Genomic DNA, 18362 nt, shown 5'->3' with positions numbered 1-18362 from the left:
TCTAAACTAAATATATATCCGTAACTTTCATTAGCAGAAAAGCATACATACTAGTAGTATTCCACTAGCACAAAATCATCCTAAGATTATATTTACCAACCCTCCAGCACTACAGATACAGGCTTCTTTCCAGAATGCTAGAAATGAACTTTTAGAAGTTTTGAAACCTGTAAAAAGGGAAGTTATACTGGATTATCTCTGAAGCCTTTTCTCAGAGATTAGTTTATAAAGTTCACAGAATAGTTACTTATCAGTGGAAGAGTTTAAACCAGAACACTGATTATATGCACATCACCCTAAAAGTTAAAGCAATGAAAAGAACTGCCCTACTCAACTGAGGAGGACAACAGGAAGCACCACTGCTCTTCCAGCCTGGGAGATGAAAAAAATAGTTTGCTTTTATTTTAAAGAATATGACTGAGAGCTGCCTTCATCTCCTCTATTTCTAGCCTTTATCTTTCCTGCCTTCCACTAGGCTAAAGTAAGTGGCAGCTTCTGTTATGTTTCTTATGGATTATGAGGTGTTCTAGTCCTGTGGGGATGAAGGCTGCTCCAGTGTAAATGACCTACTTGAAAGGTTGGTAGAGGACTCATCAGGATTTGACCACTGCAGTTTTCATGGATTCATATTTTAGCCAAATCTAAGAATATATTCCCCAAAATTTTGAAAGCTTAATCTCTGATGTACCTGTCAAAGAACATCTCTAATTCCAGAGCTACCTTCAGGTTCAAGGTCAAGTTTTCAAACTCTGCTGGTGTTAATTTTTTCAGTTTAAAAAAAAAAAGAGGAAAAAAGAAGGGAAAATATTTTAACCTTAAGCAGGTGTTCAACACCATGTTATTTTACGTTATTTTTTCCTGAATCCTGAGTTTTTCATATAATCAGTCTGATGAGCTCTTATCCAAAACAGTTCAAGTCATGCAAAATTATAAACAACTTGAAAAAAGGCTTCATTATGAAAATAAGCAACCTCAACTATAGATGTTGTTTAAAATTCTGACTGTTGTGATCTCATCTCACTTACTTCTTTATTGCATGCCTTCAGATCCTACCTAATGGAAATACATTTGCAGATCGATGAAGCTGTCAACCTGCAACAACGATCTAAGTTGTCCGAAAATATATACTTGTTCTTGTAACGTGTAACATCTAAAGAATATCATAACATTGACAAAACTAAAAAAAAAGCGTTCTTCCATTTGTATACTCTGTATATTCATACATTTTGGAGGCAGTCAATTTCACCATTTCACCATCTTTCCTATGCAATCAACTCCTTTCTGAAAAAGGTTAGAAAAATAAAACAAACATCCTGTAGAAATAGGCAAATGTAGAGTCAACTACTTTTTTTTGAAATTCCACAATTCTCAGTTCCCATTTACAGAGTATCTTATGTCTTTGTTTTTACTATGGCTACTTGCCATAGCCTTTTAAGATTTTTTGATTCAATACCACCACCCCTCCCCCCCAAAAAATGCACTACTCTGTAGCCATCTCTTCTGTTATAGTCAGCTGTTACATCATCTTCAGTTACTTTGGCCAAACTATGGAGTTTCCATTGAAAATTCCATTTTATCCTTTATGCATATTTAAATTTTATTAAGCATATTTTATGAACTACTTTATTCTTGTGAAAACTGCAATTTAGTCATTTTTCTTTCATGAAGATACAAATGTCACCTCTTTGAAACTACCTTACCGCTTTTTTCATTTGATTGCTCTAATTTTGTTTTTAAGGTATAACTTTAAAAAATAATTTTAGCTATTTAATTCAGTGTTCAACTTATTATAAACTTCAGCATTTTATTGACTTTTCTACCTTCTTTTGCACAAAGTAGTGTGTGTGTGTGTGTGTGTGTGTGTGTGTATAGATGCATGTGTGCACGTACAGAAGGAGAATGTACCTTTTGAGATCAAGCTTGTCACCATGAAAATATGATTAAACAATAGGTATTTCTTCGTTTTAAATCTGTAATCCAATAGATGAGAGCATCTGAAAATCCATATTTATCAAATTCATGTTACATTAGCAGCTAGACATTTTAGACAACTGAATCAATGCTGGGAGATACTCTGCAATTTTTGCATTGCTGAATATAGACTAGAGTTATGTTTCGATTCAAGTTCAAATTTGGAACTGTGCATTGGGAGATTTTTGTTACAGCAATTGCATTATTTTCATGCAGGAAGTAAAACTGCATCATTTCATTTTTTTTCAGAAGTCAGCAGTGTTTTACCAACCCACGCATAATCCCTTAGGTATAAAACATACCAGTAATTTTCACCTTCTGCTTTCTTATTCTCGTTCTGTCCCCTCCTTCTGCTTCTAACTTGCTCAGCACAAACTTGAATCCCAACTTTGTTCTCAGTATAGCAAGGAGATGTACAAAATATACATGTGACAGAAATCAGAATAAAAACAGAAGAGAGATGACAACTGAAAAGCAAAAAGAAGTAAAGCACTGCCGGAAGGCATATGATACTTTACATAAAATCCAATGTTATCTCTCCTCTTTTTCTAATTAATTATTACAAAATTTCAAGAGCCTTCCCACTGAAAGATGCCACAGTGAATTTAAATTCCTGCGTACTGGATTTAATGCTGTATTTTGTTAATCCTGAAATTTTACAGAAAAGCAGTTGTTTGACAGAGACAAAAGAATTGGTGGAGCTCCTCAAACTGAAAGTCCATATCCTGTGCAAGACAACGACCAGCACCAGATGATTCACAGGAAGAATCTTCCTACCCCCTTTATTGTCGACATCTGACCTGAAGCATGTGTCTTACATCACTTACTTTTTTTTTCCCCCCTGCCTACTGGATCTGTGGCTGTTGTTATTCATATGAATAATATCTCTACTATGCAAAAGGATTACTGAAACAAACTGTAACAGACCTAGGAGTACATACGTCTAAAATAATGACGCTAGCAGGTACAAACACATTTTTTGTAAAGATTAATTTTAAGCAATACATTATGATGTGAAGATTTTATATTCTGTTACATTTTATTAAAGCAAGCTCTGCACTGCAAAACCAACAACTGGGTTGCAGCCATAACCGTTAAAACACAGCAGATGGCAAATACTAAGCCCAACACTGTTACTAGTTCGTACGCCTCTTACAACAAAAAAACAACACTGCATTTGCAGTCTTAGTGGAATTCCACTGGAACAGTTGCACGGGTTTCTATATAGAACACATTCCTTGTCCTTTAAAGGGTATGCTATCTTATACTTGAAAAGAATTTCTTTCTTTTTTCTCCTCCCGTAATTGAAAAATACTGTTTAATGCCGATTTAAGACTTGTTCTGATGAAGGCAAAGCTGATGAGGCAGTCAAGAGCTTATATTAAATCAATACTAGACAGAAGTGAGCGTTTGTATATGCGCCGTAGGATATACTCTTTCACATTAAGAGAAGGTTACAAATATTTTTATATATATACACACACATATAAAAGAGACTGCGAACAAGCAAGCTCGCATTCCAAGAGAAGTTTTCTGGCTATGTCAGGAGTGAAGTCCACATCCTACTAGACAAACCTATTTTTTTCAAACACAAGAGGATATTATCAGAGAAGTCCGTGCTGATATACAGAAACCAGAGATTGTCATGGCTCGGTGAGGTGATGAGCTGACGGGTGGATGGCGTCCATTATCTTCGTTTCTCAATCCAAGTTTTCCTGAAAAACCACAGGGGGAGGAGTAGGCTCCAACTGAGCATTAGGCACAAAGGACAAGGAAAGGATCAGGAGTGAAGAGCAAGAAAAGAAAGGATAGTGCAAGAGATACTGCTGAGATTTCAAAGAGCTGGAAAATAGTTTCTAGAGGAAAGCACTAAGTTGTCAGTAGTTCTAAGCAACACTGAGATTTTAACTTCTGTGCAAGACTATTACATTAAATATTTCTAAAGTAAGAAACAACCAGCCAAAGGGAATTTTCATTTAATATATACAGAAAATATACTCAGGTTCATCTGTTGCAAAGCTCCTTTGGAATTCTACAATGTTTCAAGCCTTTGTTCGGCAAGCGTATCACCCGCTAACCAGCCACTTGCCAGGGGAACCTGAAACGAAGTATAAGGGGAAGCTGGTGCATGAAACTCAGCTCAACTGCTTCTACATCAAACCTGGAGGTAAGACAGCACCACACAGCAGTGTGCATGCAAACTGCATGGGGAGCTATCTCCTGGGATAAGTATTCCATTTCTATTTAAATAGAAGAATCTGTATCATTGATGAGTGAGTGACAATCATGTATGAAACAGCATTAATAATGCAAAGTAGTAGTTGGGCATAATGTACTTTAAAGTCTTGTGTGTGTGATCACACTATGACATGGTATAGAGAACTTTGGTAATTCTCAGGTCGGTGGAGTTAAGCAGATGGACAGCTTCTCTTGGTAATATACTGTCTTTTGAGCATCTAACGAACATCACTTTCCCACTTCCCCTTTGACTCGAGTAAAAAAATAAAGGCACAGGCAAAGCATGCAGGTATGAGCAGCAAGCAAGAAAAAAAGGTTTTATTGTAGATGAAGAGGCTAAGAAGTTTAAAACATTGCCTGAAAGCTCAATATATTAAATGCAAACGTCTGCATGTAAAGGGGTTAATCTGAAAAGGGCATTATGAGAGTGGTTTTTAAAAAGCAACTTGTTTTGCAAAATTTTGTTTGTGTAACTATTTAGGTATTCACATATGTATTTTCACTGATCTGAAAACATCTACTATTTTATACTACACAGGGAGGTACTGTATGAAGGAGACGGGGTACAGGTAGTCACATGAAAAAGACCGTCTTAAAAAAAATCTGTTTCAACTTTAACTCTTGAGCTTTACTGCATCGTATGCCTATCTTATCTTGAAAAGATGTCCGGAATTCCTAGTGTTGGCAGTACACTCTCAGCAGTAAATGTCCAGACAAGCTAATATGCTACTTATGTGCTGACATCCATAAATGGGAAACTAAGACTGTGTTTAGCAGATATATGCAGTATTATACTCTTTGCATTCTATTCAGAAACTCACCCACAACTGCAGGGTACTCGATACATGCTTTTAGTTCTATTCCATATACTTTCCCTACTAATTCGCTTGCCCAGGCAGGTATAAGCTTCTACCATACACAAAATAATTATCAGCCACCAAAAAACTACATAGCGTTGTTATCTTAAGTCCTTAGTCTGTTTCTTCTCACATGACATATAGTTTCACTGACTTTCAAATGGGACTCCATCATTCCACATAACTGAAAAATCTGGTAGCAGTACCACACTTTTCCTTATAATTTTGACCACTTTATTACACAACAGAAACACATGGATCATTAGAGCAGAAGATGGCTGCACTCATTACAGTTATAGTTGCAAAACCTCCTACCCTTATAGACCCACTTTACAAATGCAAAGCTTTCTAAATTATTTGCTTTACAGCTGAAGACTTCCAGACCTGGGACCAAATCCTCAGGGTATGAAGGGTGAGGAGGAGACAACAAAAATAACCTTTTAGGAAAGTCCGAACAGAATCCCTGTAGGGGGAGACAAGTGACATGGTTTTCCTCATCAAGATTTTTATGTCTTAAAATTAGGACCTTCATAAATGGCATTTACAATTTCCACTGAAAATATGTGTTGTATTTAGTTTAAGGGAAAACATGAATAATAAGAAAGCCTTGGGGAAAAAAAAATCACTTAAAAATACTTAACAGTATTACATACAAAGAGCTTTGCTTAAAAGAAAAAAGCAGAATATTAGTTCCTTCCTTCCCTCTTGTGATTTGAACCCTAAAAATCTAAATCTAAAAATCACAAACCTACATGTTCTCTCCACACTAAGTACAAAAAATCCCAAGCACCTTGAAGCAGAACTAACCAATACATGCTAATCCTAGAATCCCATTAATAGTTTAGTTTGAATGGGGCATCTGGAGGTCATCTAGTCTAATACTCTGCTCAAAATAGGGCTAACTTCAGTTAGATAAAGAGTTTGGGAAAGAAGATAATATGATAGACACAGATTGTTACCGAAAAGTATCTCTACTTTTCTACTCCACTTTTTCATTCTATTTATTTATTTTTATAGTAATTTGCATACATGCATCCTTCTTTTTCAACAATAAATGATCCTGTTTTCACACAATATTAAAAATCCAACCCTACTCCCATAGAATCAAGCAGAGTTTAATCACAGACTTCCAAAAGAGCCATACCAGCTTCTATATTCTAAAATAAGTAAGCTAACTAAGCACTGGGTAGCAAGATCGACAATCCTGATCTTACCAATCTCCTGTCTTGAGCCAGCACTGCTGTGTGTTCAATCACACCTAAATGCAGAATAGTGCTCAATTATGCCATCAGGTTACCATGTTGTTTTTATATGTTTACAGGTAAACATTAAAGATTTTTAGGTATCGTTGAAAATTAAAATAAGAGACACAACTGGCAAAATTTAATGAAGTTGCAGAAAAAAGTAAATCAATACCTGTACTATTTCTGAGGCATCATTTATTTTTCTTGATCTTCTGAAGTAATTTTTATCATCTTCTACGCACATTAAAGTCATTAGTAGAGTGAAGCATAGAACACAAAATGAGACATTATATGGGAAACACAGCAGTGAGCTAGTAAAGATTTTACAAACCAATCTAAGAACAGATAAATTCTGAGTGAAGGTACAAGGAAGTCACTTAACTGAATGCAAGACAGCATCTCAAAAGCAAGAAAAAGACAGTCACTAAGCACTGGATAAGCAAGTTTCTTCCTGCTCCCTGCTTATTTATTTCTCTCCAAAAAATGTGCACATGACAAAACTATAGAATAGTTAAGTTACAGACAAACTGTAAAACAGATTTAGAAAAAAAAAAATGCATAAAACATGACAAAGCTAATTCTGTCAGAAATACGACCTTAATTTTCTGGTTTTAAAATCAACTCCTACTGCAACATTAATGCATTTTCAGTGTGTTTAATTTGCTTTCCTTTTAAATTAAAAAAAGAAAAAATTTTAAATAATAATTTAATTTAATTTAAATAATTAATTTAAAAAAGGAAAAAAGGTGACTAACATTCAGAAAAGACACTCCTGACCCTGCTGCTGTTCCTTTCTGGCTGGAGGCATGACGAATTTCTATAATGCTGATCAAAGGAGAGAAGGTGGAATGGGAAGAAGGAGGAGCTATTTATTTATTTCTAAGAGGCATAAATGTCTCCCAGGAACACCTCCTCAGGTAAACCACAAGCATTTGTATCCTGAAGAAATGGCAGTGGACTGTCCAGACAAGCTTTTCTAAAGGCTTTAGCCAAATTTGGTTAGCAAACAGGAAGCTGACATGAAAACACCTCTAATGAGGGCCCATCTGCCAGAAGTACTTTGGATTTCTCTAGTTTTACAATTTTCAGTATCAAACAATTTTGTTCTAAATTGATAAACAATTTTTCAAAGAGGTTTAAACTATAGAAATAGTTTCTTCAACAAATTGGGCAGATGTAATAGCTGTCCAGAGTAATAATTTCACTCTCAATCTTAACTTCCAAGAAGTTGTTTTTAAGTTCTTGAGCTGTGATAAAAAGTTGCATTTTACTTAAGGCTGCTGTAACAGAGCACCATATAATACTTAAAAATCATCAACTCACAGAATTTAGAGGAAAATAATTCAAACTGAATGAAGTTAAAAACATTTAACAGTATTTGTTTCAAAAATAAGAAGGACACAAGTATTTTGGGGAAAATCAGTTAAATACCCATTTCAATTTATTGCGTTCATTTTGTTTCTTTTTCATTATTTGACCAGAATACTGTGTGTTGGTGGGTAAAAGGCTAATAAATAAAAGTTCTCCTTTTTAAACTGACATTTTTACCAAAACCAAAAAGCAAATAGGAACTCTGCAGCTTTATTACATCATAAAAAGAAAGCCTAAAACAAAAAAATCTACTTCCCCTGTCTCAATGGAAATAGTTGAGCAAGTTTTTGTTTGCTGATCACTATGCACGACACTGAATCCAAATATATACAGAAAGTAGATCTAACCACCAAATGCTGGTTTCTTTCTCAAATAAAAACACATTTCAGAAGAAAGAAGAGTTTTACTAATATTGAATTATAGAAGATATAATGTAGAATAGTATCAGAACAGATTTCAGGGGAAAAAGACATTATAGCATCCAAAAGCAGATTATTATTATTATATATATATTTTTTACATCCCTTATTCATGTTTACATATCACTCATATTTTTTACCATTGTCTCCTCTTTTCCCTAGGAAAGTAAACTTCTAATAGTTTTCTAAGAAGGTATTTCTTAGACAAATGTTTCTAGAGTCTACCTGAAGGATCAATAGGTCTTCACAGACGTCTACAAAAGTGGGACACTTATTAGCCATTTAGCATTTAAATCAAAGGGTGAACTGAAACAAGCCCCACTCAGCCTCTGAACAGATGAGCTCTTCCAGTTGAGAGGGCTCTAGAAGACCATAGTATAGAATCTAAGAATGAAAAAATCTAGTTTGACAAAAATTTACACTATTATCTTTTTCTAAAGCTTTCCTTTCCGTTTTATTTACCCCAACATATTTTGGGGAAAAATTTCCTCCTTGAATAATTCTGACGTAGGGAAAAAATAATTATGATGTAGCGGAGGGAAGGGAGGGGGGGAACTTAGGCTACCTCTGTGGACAGCTGCCAAACTTCCCCCATCTACTGCAAATCTTTGCAGTGTGGGAATCTGGGGAAGTGATACTAAATTCAGAGGGTACTGACAGACCTATGGTGGCCGGTTAAACCTGACAATTGAAATTACTATGAGGTTATGGATGTACCACTTGTCTCTACACAGTTTCACCAAAAGCTGGCACGGCTGTTCTGCTCGCGTGCACTCCCCGACCCTATGCAAGTGTTCAAGTTCAGTAAAACATGCCAGATCTGGCTAGGAAACCTCATATGGCTTCAATCCTAGGAGATGACATGATCAAAGGCTTTGCTAAATAAGTGACACACAAATGAAAAACAACCATCTGTGCCCAAATGGGTAGAGTATCTAGTCAGATACAGAATATTTGTTGAACTGTCACTCAGTTTCTTTCTCCAGTTGCTATAGTAGAAAAACACCCAAGTAACTTGTATCAGATTAACTGTCCCTGTTAGCATACTAGCTTCTTGCAGGGTATGATCTTCCTTATATTTTTTTCCGGCAGCTCTAAACATGAACCGAGCTCTCAGATACACAATTTAATTTTCCCCAAGTTTTCCCTGCTCTATAAATATGAAAACCAGTATACAGTGATAAAATGATAAATCAGTCAGCTCAAGAAATAATTCTCTAACCCAGCATACACCCATATACAACTGGTATGATATACTTTGGGAGTCATGGCGATTGGATTATTATAGAGTTGATCATTGCTAAAAGGAGAAACTGATATTAGTTTAACCAATAATTACATTTCTGCATTTCTTTTGTGCTATTTCATATTAATCAGCAGGAATTCTAGAGCAACAGATTCCAAACATTGGTTTCCACAATAAATACCACCAAAGATTAGGGAAAAAAGTAGTAATTATGAATTTAAGATTAAAATCATTAGATGATCTGAACAAAAAAAMCAAAACCACTGTCTTTATTTGCTCTCAGAAAGACAAAGTGTCTGAAACCGCAGTTAACAACATAAGTTTAAGGATCATATTGAAAATACTTATTTGAGCCATAAACCTTTTGTTTCTTGGTGTACTTACAAAAGGATTTCTGTTGGCATCAAATACTCTGTAATTTGAGCTTCCCTTCTGGCTTTCAAATGAATAACCCTAGTTCTAGCCTTACTTTAACAGACACAAATTTTTCTGTTAAATAATGGATCAGTGCAAACATTAACTGGCAGGGCTCTCAAATCCAGCCTGAAAAGTCCTGGGATTACACTGTAGGTGCCTGCACCGATGTTTTTAGACAATAGACTTTAGACCACTAAGACAAAACAAGACCATATGGAAAAACAGAAGTTATATAAAACCCAATAAAGTAAAAAGATCAAAATACTCCTTTTTTATTTTAAGTATTCATAAACTTTAGTTTTATTATATACCATTTTGGAAARCTTTTTCTATTGTAATCATAGAGTGGGTGCAAAGCAGTCTTGCTAAATTGATAAGTATAACATTACAAAATGTTGGGGACGTCTCCAGTGCAAAAGTAACACCCTTTTGCTGCCGAGAGTGTTTATTTTAAATTGTATGATACAACCAGCCATAGATATTCAGTTCTACTGAAATAAAACTAGTTTCAACAAACATTCATAATATTGCAACAAACAAAAGACTGGCCAGTACTTTCTTATTCTTCCAAATGCTTGATTTTGTTTTTTCTGAAATTTATATTTTCACAAAAATCAAATACAAATCTTATATGAGAAAAGAACTATACCAATTAAAACACAGAGGAAACAGAAATCTTATTAGATATGACATGACTAGCACTATGACAAATAGAGTAAGAAGTAACCAATTCAAACAAAAGATTAGAAAAGGCAACTTGTTTCCAGATCCCATTAAGTGTTACTTCCAAACTGCCCAAGGTTGAGCCAAGTAAACAGCTATTACTGAATAGTCCTCTATTTGCATCCGGAAGCAGGAAATAAAAATAACATTATAACATTAGTGCCTAAAAAGAACAGGTTTTGAATGAAAACTCAATTTAATAAGGAAAAAACCTGAAGCCTCAGTTTAGCAAAAATGATAAATAGAGGTTGTATAATAAAGCAAAACCTAATGAAAATATTTATAGCAAAAACTCAAGGTGGATATTCAGAATCATGTTTGGATGAGACCTTAGTGAAGACAGACATATAATGTTGAGGAAGTTACTTTATTTTATGTAGTAAAGACTGAAATATACAAAAAGGGAGAAAAGGACTGAAGTTAGCTGCATCTTAGTGGAGAAATCGCCATGTGAACTATCTAGATGACTTAAAGAAAACCTGGAAAGGTCAAATGAGGTGGTAAATAACTTTTCTTCTATGGGTCTGTAAACCCAGTTTGTTCTGAAGACATAACTGTTTCCATGGAAGTCTGAGAAAAAAACAGTTTTTGTTTTGAAGTACCAACAGCTTCAGCTTTCTTGGAGAACTAATGATTAAACCTTTATAAGACTATTTTAGAAAGATAAATAACTAGGATTAACATGTATCCGTATGCATGGAACACACCTGATACTACCTGATATCCTAAACTAGTTGATTTTGAGTAAAGCAAACATGAACCTTTTCTCACATAATGAAACACTCAAATTAAGTAGAGACACAGATTTTTCCATGGTCAAATGCAGCAGTTAACTCTGGAGAAAACAGACCCACCAAAACTATGGCTGAAGATGACTTTAGAAAACTAGGAGTATACCAGCTGGGGTTTTGGTACTCTCTTTTTCATGCTTATCCTCAACTGAATCACATAGCAGAGTGCCACGAGGACAAAAAGACACCGGTTCTTGTGGCTGAGAGATCCTAATGTGAAAGAAAAATTTTGGTACCTTCATATTGGTGCTGGCAAATTGTCAGTGTAGGTCATCTCTGAAGATATGCTTTCACCTCCCCTGCTCCAATCCTCCTGCTTCCATTCCCTTAGTTTGTTTTGTATGCTTGCTGGGCTTGTTCTTTAATGCACGCTGAAAATTCTTTGAGGTAGTGCCTCCTAGTACAGATTTGTGAATCTACTAGCAGAAAGGAACATTAACTAATTCAGGGAAAGGAATCCCTTGGTGTGTTTAGCTGGTGTCACACTGGTGTCACTCGCTTGACAGCTGGCTAGTCTATTTTGCATGATACGTCTTAAAGCTGAACATAGAAGGGTTCAGTAAAATTCTTCTGCACAGAAGAGCAGAGAGGTACGAACAAACTGTTCTAACTTTGCAGAGGCTGACTGKCAATGAATTTTTCAACAAAATCCAGCTTTGAGTTGCCAGATGGAAATCCTGCCCTAAAAGAACCACTGTTTAGACAGAAGAATCCAGAAAGGAAGCCTTTTGCATTTTGTTGTTACACAATTAGCCAAAAAGGCCCAAGCAGGTTATTGAACACAACCCCACTGCTCAGAAGCATATGTTAGTACCTGTGTTTGAGACCCTGCAAACCTAAATTCTGACATCTCTTAGTGAACAAACTGTTTATGCCTCAAAATCCAAGTAAACAATTCTCTCTGCTATAAAAAAAAGCTGTTTATATGTGGTGTTCAGACTAAGGGACTGTCTTACTTTCATTATATCAGCATAGAGAGTTATAATAAAAAAGTTCTATTTATTCTTTATGCAAATTGTGTCTCAACAAAAAAAAAAAAATAGCTTTAACTTCAAAAGGCAAATACTAGTATATGCATATAAAATTCCTACTGGGAATTTAAAATGAGATTAAAAAAACCCTATATACATAGCAGAGACTCATTGAAATCAGATGGCATAAATGGGTCTTGTGGTACTTAACACTGCTTAAAATCCTAATGTCTTGTCTAGTCTAGCCTGGAGATGTCTGTATTTCTTTTCAGTTTATTTGGGAACTTAAATGGTGGAATTTCACCTCTTTTTCAGCATCTCAAATACTCTCAGAAATAGAATTTTCATTTAGACTATTTGTTACTTCACCATTATTATTTCTGCCACATAGCATCTGCAAGCAACAGAACTCCCTCTTGACATATTTTCAAGCTCCACATTGAGTTTAGGAAATAAAAAGATCCAGCAGATTATCAAACTGCACTGCTTTGGATGCCATGACTTTCCTCAGTTTTTACTTCATTCAGAGGGAACACATCTGGATCACAGGTCACATAAAGAATTTTTGGAATCTGTTTTTATGCACCAAGCACAAAGTATAGATCACACTACAGCTCTACTTCCAAGTACGGGCATAAACCTGTATATTTATAAATGCTCATTCACATATAATTGCATGTTGCAATGGTTCTATGTATATTTGTATACACATTTGCCAATTCTTACATATAAGCCTGATAATTATACAAGACAAGCACAGAGACCAAAGTACTAACTTCGTCTCTCATCAGGGTTTAAATGAGGCTCAACTCTATATCAGCACTGTTTTCAGGTCAGTTACCTCTAATAGTCAAGAAGTAACCCCTTCTCCAACTTGCCGTAAGGACAGTATATTGGAGCTGGAACCCAGGCAAGATTTGAACTGGCTGTGCTTGTCTATCTTTATGCAGAACACCAAGATCACATACATCACTCCAACCTTCAGTGGATTCTCTTTATGACAAGACTTCCCAACACTGACTGAAGTATATTCAAAGCACAAACACTATCTGTATGAATATCTACATCCATCACATACACTTTACCATAAAAATCTACTATTTGTCAATTAAGGGAAAGATTACGTGTTAAGCATGTTTAAATGCTTTCTTGAGAAAAGTGGTATTTTAGGAAGCAGTGAGCGACTCTTCTCTTTCAGCATGTCAAACAAAAAAATACATTCCTTCAATTATAACTATTAACCAGCTAGTTTCAGCCCTTGAAAGCTGTAATCTAATGACTTAGTCTGTCTTAAACAGAAAAGAGACTCTGAAGAAGAGCTGACTACATAAACATTTAACCCAACATATCATGCACTTACATCTGGCATTTCTGTAAAGCAGAAAAGGATCCTGCAGCTGGAAATCAAGGTCTTTAGTAATTGGTTCTGTTCGATTTTCCATGCTCAGCCTGTTCATAATTGTGAAGCCATGCCTCGGAGAAGCCGATCTGAAAATTACCAAGTAGAAATATCAGGTCAAAGACAAACAGAAATGACTATAATTTTTTGTTGTATAGTTCTCCAAAATTGTTTTTCTTTTTTAACAGATATTTCAAAAATCTAATTTGGTTGTCAAGGAAATAACAATTGAGTCTTGCAGTCTTTCATGTAATCCTTTTAATTATTTCAAAACATTCTGTATGAGAAATGACCAAAGCACCACCGTTCACAATAACTGCAGAGTATGCCGCATCTGTGACACTACCATTTGAGGCCCAATGATTTAGTCACACCAATTTCGAACCCACAGCATTACTCATGTATGCATGCCCAGTTTTTATATTGAATTATAAGGGCTACAACTTCTGAACAGGCAAGATATTACTTCATTACACTTCATCCCAGACCACTAGCACCACACTACTCAACCATCAACACCTAGCCTATGGTTTCCTGCTGGAGTTGACAACAGCAATTAGAAAGATATAGTCACGGGCCAGAGCACAGTTGGTTGTTTAATATTCAGGTAACAACTACATAGGATAACAATCATTCCAGATGGGATTTTCAATACCATCTAAAGTATAAGAACACAAATCATATTATGCTGTTTCATAAGGGTTATACTCCTAAGTCATTTAGATAATTTCTGTTAACATGAGCTGTTAACCCTAGCACCAATTCTGACAAGAGATACTACTTTCAAACTGAGTTTGACGCTAAAGGACAAGATAATGGCTAAATGTTTGGGAAAAGTGCCAATTCTGGTAATCACTGGTGGGTTAATGTCTCTATGAAATCCAAAGCACAGGAATCTGCATTACAGGATGGGAGGCAATACAACAGAAAATTAAACAAAAGGTGGAAACCTTAAGAAGAATCCTTGTTCGCAACAGCCAGTAATTCACTTTTTCCCTTTCTTGTTTTCAAATAGTCCACTTCCACTGGTGTTAATCCAGTGGGAAGTCCGATTTTTGAAACTTCCTGAGAGTTCTCAAAGATGGGATAGGTGATAAATAAACCAGCTCAAGTAAAATGGTCACATTACTTTATCACAATGGTAGTAAGAAAGCAAAAGGCAACACCAGTTGCCTCCAACCTATGGTCTATTGGCAATGTTTTTCCAACAGGATTTTATGACTTTGTTCAAAGCCACAGAAAATTAAAGTTAAAACTGAAACTGATGGGGAGGTCAATGTATGATGTCACCCACAGCTCATAACCTGTTCAGTATAGTTCATGGTAGGGAGGGCAGCAAGGGTGGGAATCTTTGATGAAAATGGAAACTTCCTCAGCTTCCCTTCTCTGCAGGGAACAAAAAGAACAATGGAAGAACACAGGTGCTAGAAGTGCCAGGCCTACACATTGTCAGTTCCGGACATCTAAATCCAACATCCCAGAGAAATACTGCTTCTGTTGTACAGTACACAGCTAGGCACCTCATGCTACTGCTAGCACAAACAAGTGCCAGTTCTTTCACCTTGCAGTGGTAATTTTTATAGCATCTCATCTCATCTTTTTGTTCCTCTTCACTTACCTAAAAGGAGGTTAGAAAAATTACTGCTAATGATTCCTACTGCTGGTAGGAAAGAGCTCAAAAGATTAAAATCAGCATTCCCACCTCACACAATTCAAATTCTCTTGTGCCTCCTCCATGCCAGTTTGTCACTTCATACATATGACTCTTGCCCACTCAAAAGAATCCTTTGATTTCTCAGTGCTCCTATTGGATCCTCAAAAGGAGAAAGTCTGTTTATCTGCTTCAGTGTCCCTTCCAGCAGCTACTGCAAGATCAGTTAACTGAGTCATTTTCTGCTTTTAACATTAGTCACACGAAAATGCTGGGGTACTACCTTGGAAACCCTGTCCGAATGTAAGGCAGGCTCTACAACAGATCTAGTACACAGAATATTAGAATAGATGATCTCATGGATGCTCTGAGAAGCATTCTGTTTGTAAAATCTCTGAACATCACAAGAATTTCTTATCTCCTCAACAGACCTATTCTTAAGTAAAAATATTGAAGTGTAAGTGAAAAAACTGCAAATGTAACATATGTCTAAACATATGAATTACAAAAAATATTCCACAACCAGAGCCATTACATAACAAAAGCACTAAAAACATCCAAAACCATGGAGAAAATATGCACAGAAAATTAGCAGTCAGATACAAGTAACATGAATGTTCCCCTACACAGGAAAAAAAAAGTTTTAAAGTCCTGTCATTCCCTAACCTTAGTGAACACCATTATTTATTTTACTATTTTTTTCAGACACCTTTTAAAGGACAAATGCTACATCCTATTTAAAACAATGTCACAGATTTCTCTGGTTCATCCATATTGAGTTTCAAACTACATTTTGAAGTTTTATCCACACTCTAGGTGATGCCTCTTTCTCATTGTTTTCTTCTCTGCATAGTCTTTTTTCCAGTTTTCAATTTCTTTTCACCTTGGGATACGACAGGATTTGAGCATGTTACTTCATTTGGCCAAACTGTTTCCTAGCTAGGTTTTCCACATCCACAGGTTTCATGTTCAGGCATTAAAATATAACATTCTTACCTTGTGTAAACAAACAGTGTTCCTTCTACATCAGTCTTCTCCTAAATGAAAGGAATGTTAAAAAGTTCAGGCATAAATAAGTCTCTATTATCTTTGTTTTAACAGTACCAACTGGAGTTACACCTCTCTGACTTAAGCAATGAAAAAAATAACTAAACCCTACCTTACGGATGGTGGTGATAGCATAGGTCACCATTCAACTGATGCAAGTGTTACGACAAGATATGAAAACTATTAGATCTGCTTTTTCTTTCTTAATAAAGCCTCACAGTCAGTTTCTAATCTTTTTATATCCTGTCAGCCAGGATAACTGATGAGACCTCATTGGAAACAAACAAGAAAGCCAGCTTATGTGACACAGTGGATACTGAGGCTCAATATCCTGTTTAAAGTATACAAGTGTCTGTGTCTAGGGGCAAGTATTTTAAGACACAGTTAGGGGAGGGGCAGGCTGTTTCAGGCTAAAGAGCCAATAATATGAGGTTAAACACTACACTCAACTATGTTTGGGGGTGACTCTCAAAACTGATTCAGTTTTCAGATAGACTTTCTCCTCACAAGCAATATTCAAAACTGATTGGAGGAAAACACAGAAAGTATATTGCACACATTCTTCAAATATGGCTGGGTGCACAGACCTTAAACCCCATAATAATAATAGTTAATAATAATCCAAGAACAATCCATAAATAGCCTCTCAAATTTTCAAAGGATTCCCCAAAGCATTTATCTTAAATGGCTTTTTTCAATCTTAAATTGCTTTATCTTAAAACACTTTTTAACATTTGCAACCCTGACATATTTCTCTATATATTTCAATTCCAACCGTCACTGTTCATTTTTGAACAGGAGACACTTCCTCATTCTCAGGGGCCCAGTCCAAAAGCCTGTCCCCTTCCCCCCAATACTGCAGAGTAAAAAAGTCCCACGGATGTTTCAAAACCTGCCCCCTGGGCATCACAGGGCTTCATGAAGCCCCACAGAGCTGGAGCGCAGGGACAAGCCGCCCCCGGCCCCGCGAGGCGCCCACGCGGCACCACCCCGGGTGGGGCCCGCGGCAACCGTCCTCGCACCTCAGCGCCCCCCTCCCCCACCCCGGCGGGGGCGGGGCCTCCCCGCTACCCGCCCCCCTCCTAGACGCCCCGCCTCCCCCCGCGGCGGGGGCGGTGTCCCCTCTCGCCCCGCCCCGCGGCGCTGYCGGGGGAGGGGCGGGCGCACGTACCCACTCGTTGGCGCGGTGCCCGAAGGTGTAGAGCGCCACCTGGCTGGCCACGTCCACGATGCTGCTGATGTAGGGGTCGTGCTGCTGCAGCGCCGCCAGGCTGATGTCCAGCCCCTTGCCCAGCAGGGCGGCCCCGGCCACCGCCGCCGCCATTTTGCCTCCAACAACAACACACGGTTCCTAGTAGGCGCAACCAATCCAATGCCGAAAGGAAGGGTGGCGGCTCTTCCCCCCGTCCCCCTTCCCTCCCCCGCTTCCCCTCACTCCCGCCCAGTCGGAACGAGAGCGGGCGGGAGAGTCGGAACCCAGCCGCTGCAGTCGAGCGCCGAGCGCCGCTCTCTCAGGATTGTTGCCCGTGGTAACAGGCAAGCCGCGGGCCCGGGCCGGCGGGGCGGCCGTTGGCCCCAGGCTCAGGGAGGCCGGTCCCGGCCGCCCCTTCCTCAGCGCCTGCCCCGCACCCTCGCCCGGCTCCCGCAGTGACCTGGCCTGGCTGCTTGTTTGCTCCCGGTGCTCGCAGCTTTCGTTTTCGGGTCTCTCAGCACCACCGGGAAGGCCACTGACTTCCTTGTCGGAGCGGCAGTTGAGATCCACCAGTAACAACCCGATTCCCCCAGCTGGAGGTTTAAAAGAGTCCAATAAACTCTACAGAGACTTGCCGCAAAATTGTGAGAGTTGGACGTGTCAAGCTAGGATATCGTCCAGCATGTGCACACTATGCCTATCAGCATGCTTAGGTGAAGGCCTGGTATGCTCCAAAATACATACATGTTCAAGAGAAGGGAAAGCCACAAAAAAAATGTGGAATTAGAGCCTCGTATCCACAAGCTTATGCACACACAGGAAAAT

At 37.7% G+C, this 18362-nt stretch overlaps 2 protein-coding genes across 3 annotated transcripts in view; one reads left to right on the top strand and one right to left on the bottom strand.

Moving 5' to 3' along the window:
- DCP1B (decapping mRNA 1B) overlaps positions 1–17727 on the bottom strand; it is a 47913-nt gene extending 30186 nt beyond the window's left edge. Inside the window, exons 1-3 of one of the 2 annotated variants that reach the window (XM_026070407.1) lie at positions 17517–17727; positions 16295–16335; positions 13609–13736 (exon numbers count right to left, since the gene is read on the bottom strand). In XM_026070407.1, the coding sequence (XP_025926192.1) occupies positions 13609–13736; positions 16295–16335; positions 17517–17669 (322 nt within the window). In that variant the 5' untranslated portion in view covers positions 17670–17727. Of the gene's footprint in view, positions 1–13608; positions 13737–16294; positions 16336–16457; positions 17211–17516 lie in introns of those variants that run through there. The other variant, XM_026070408.1, reaches the window with a different exon arrangement.
- CACNA1C (calcium voltage-gated channel subunit alpha1 C) overlaps positions 3987–18362 on the top strand; it is a 492904-nt gene continuing 478528 nt past the window's right edge. The window contains 1 exon segment of the mRNA XM_026070402.1: positions 3987–4138. Coding sequence (XP_025926187.1) covers positions 4009–4138 — 130 coding nt within the window. The 5' untranslated portion in view covers positions 3987–4008.

Source organism: Apteryx rowi, unplaced genomic scaffold (assembly GCF_003343035.1).
Source record: "Apteryx rowi isolate R43461 unplaced genomic scaffold, aptRow1 scaffold_31, whole genome shotgun sequence".
NCBI lineage: Eukaryota > Metazoa > Chordata > Aves > Apterygiformes > Apterygidae > Apteryx > Apteryx rowi.
The sequence above is the reverse complement of the archived record's forward strand: the minus strand, read 5'-3'. Positions and strand labels throughout refer to the sequence as shown.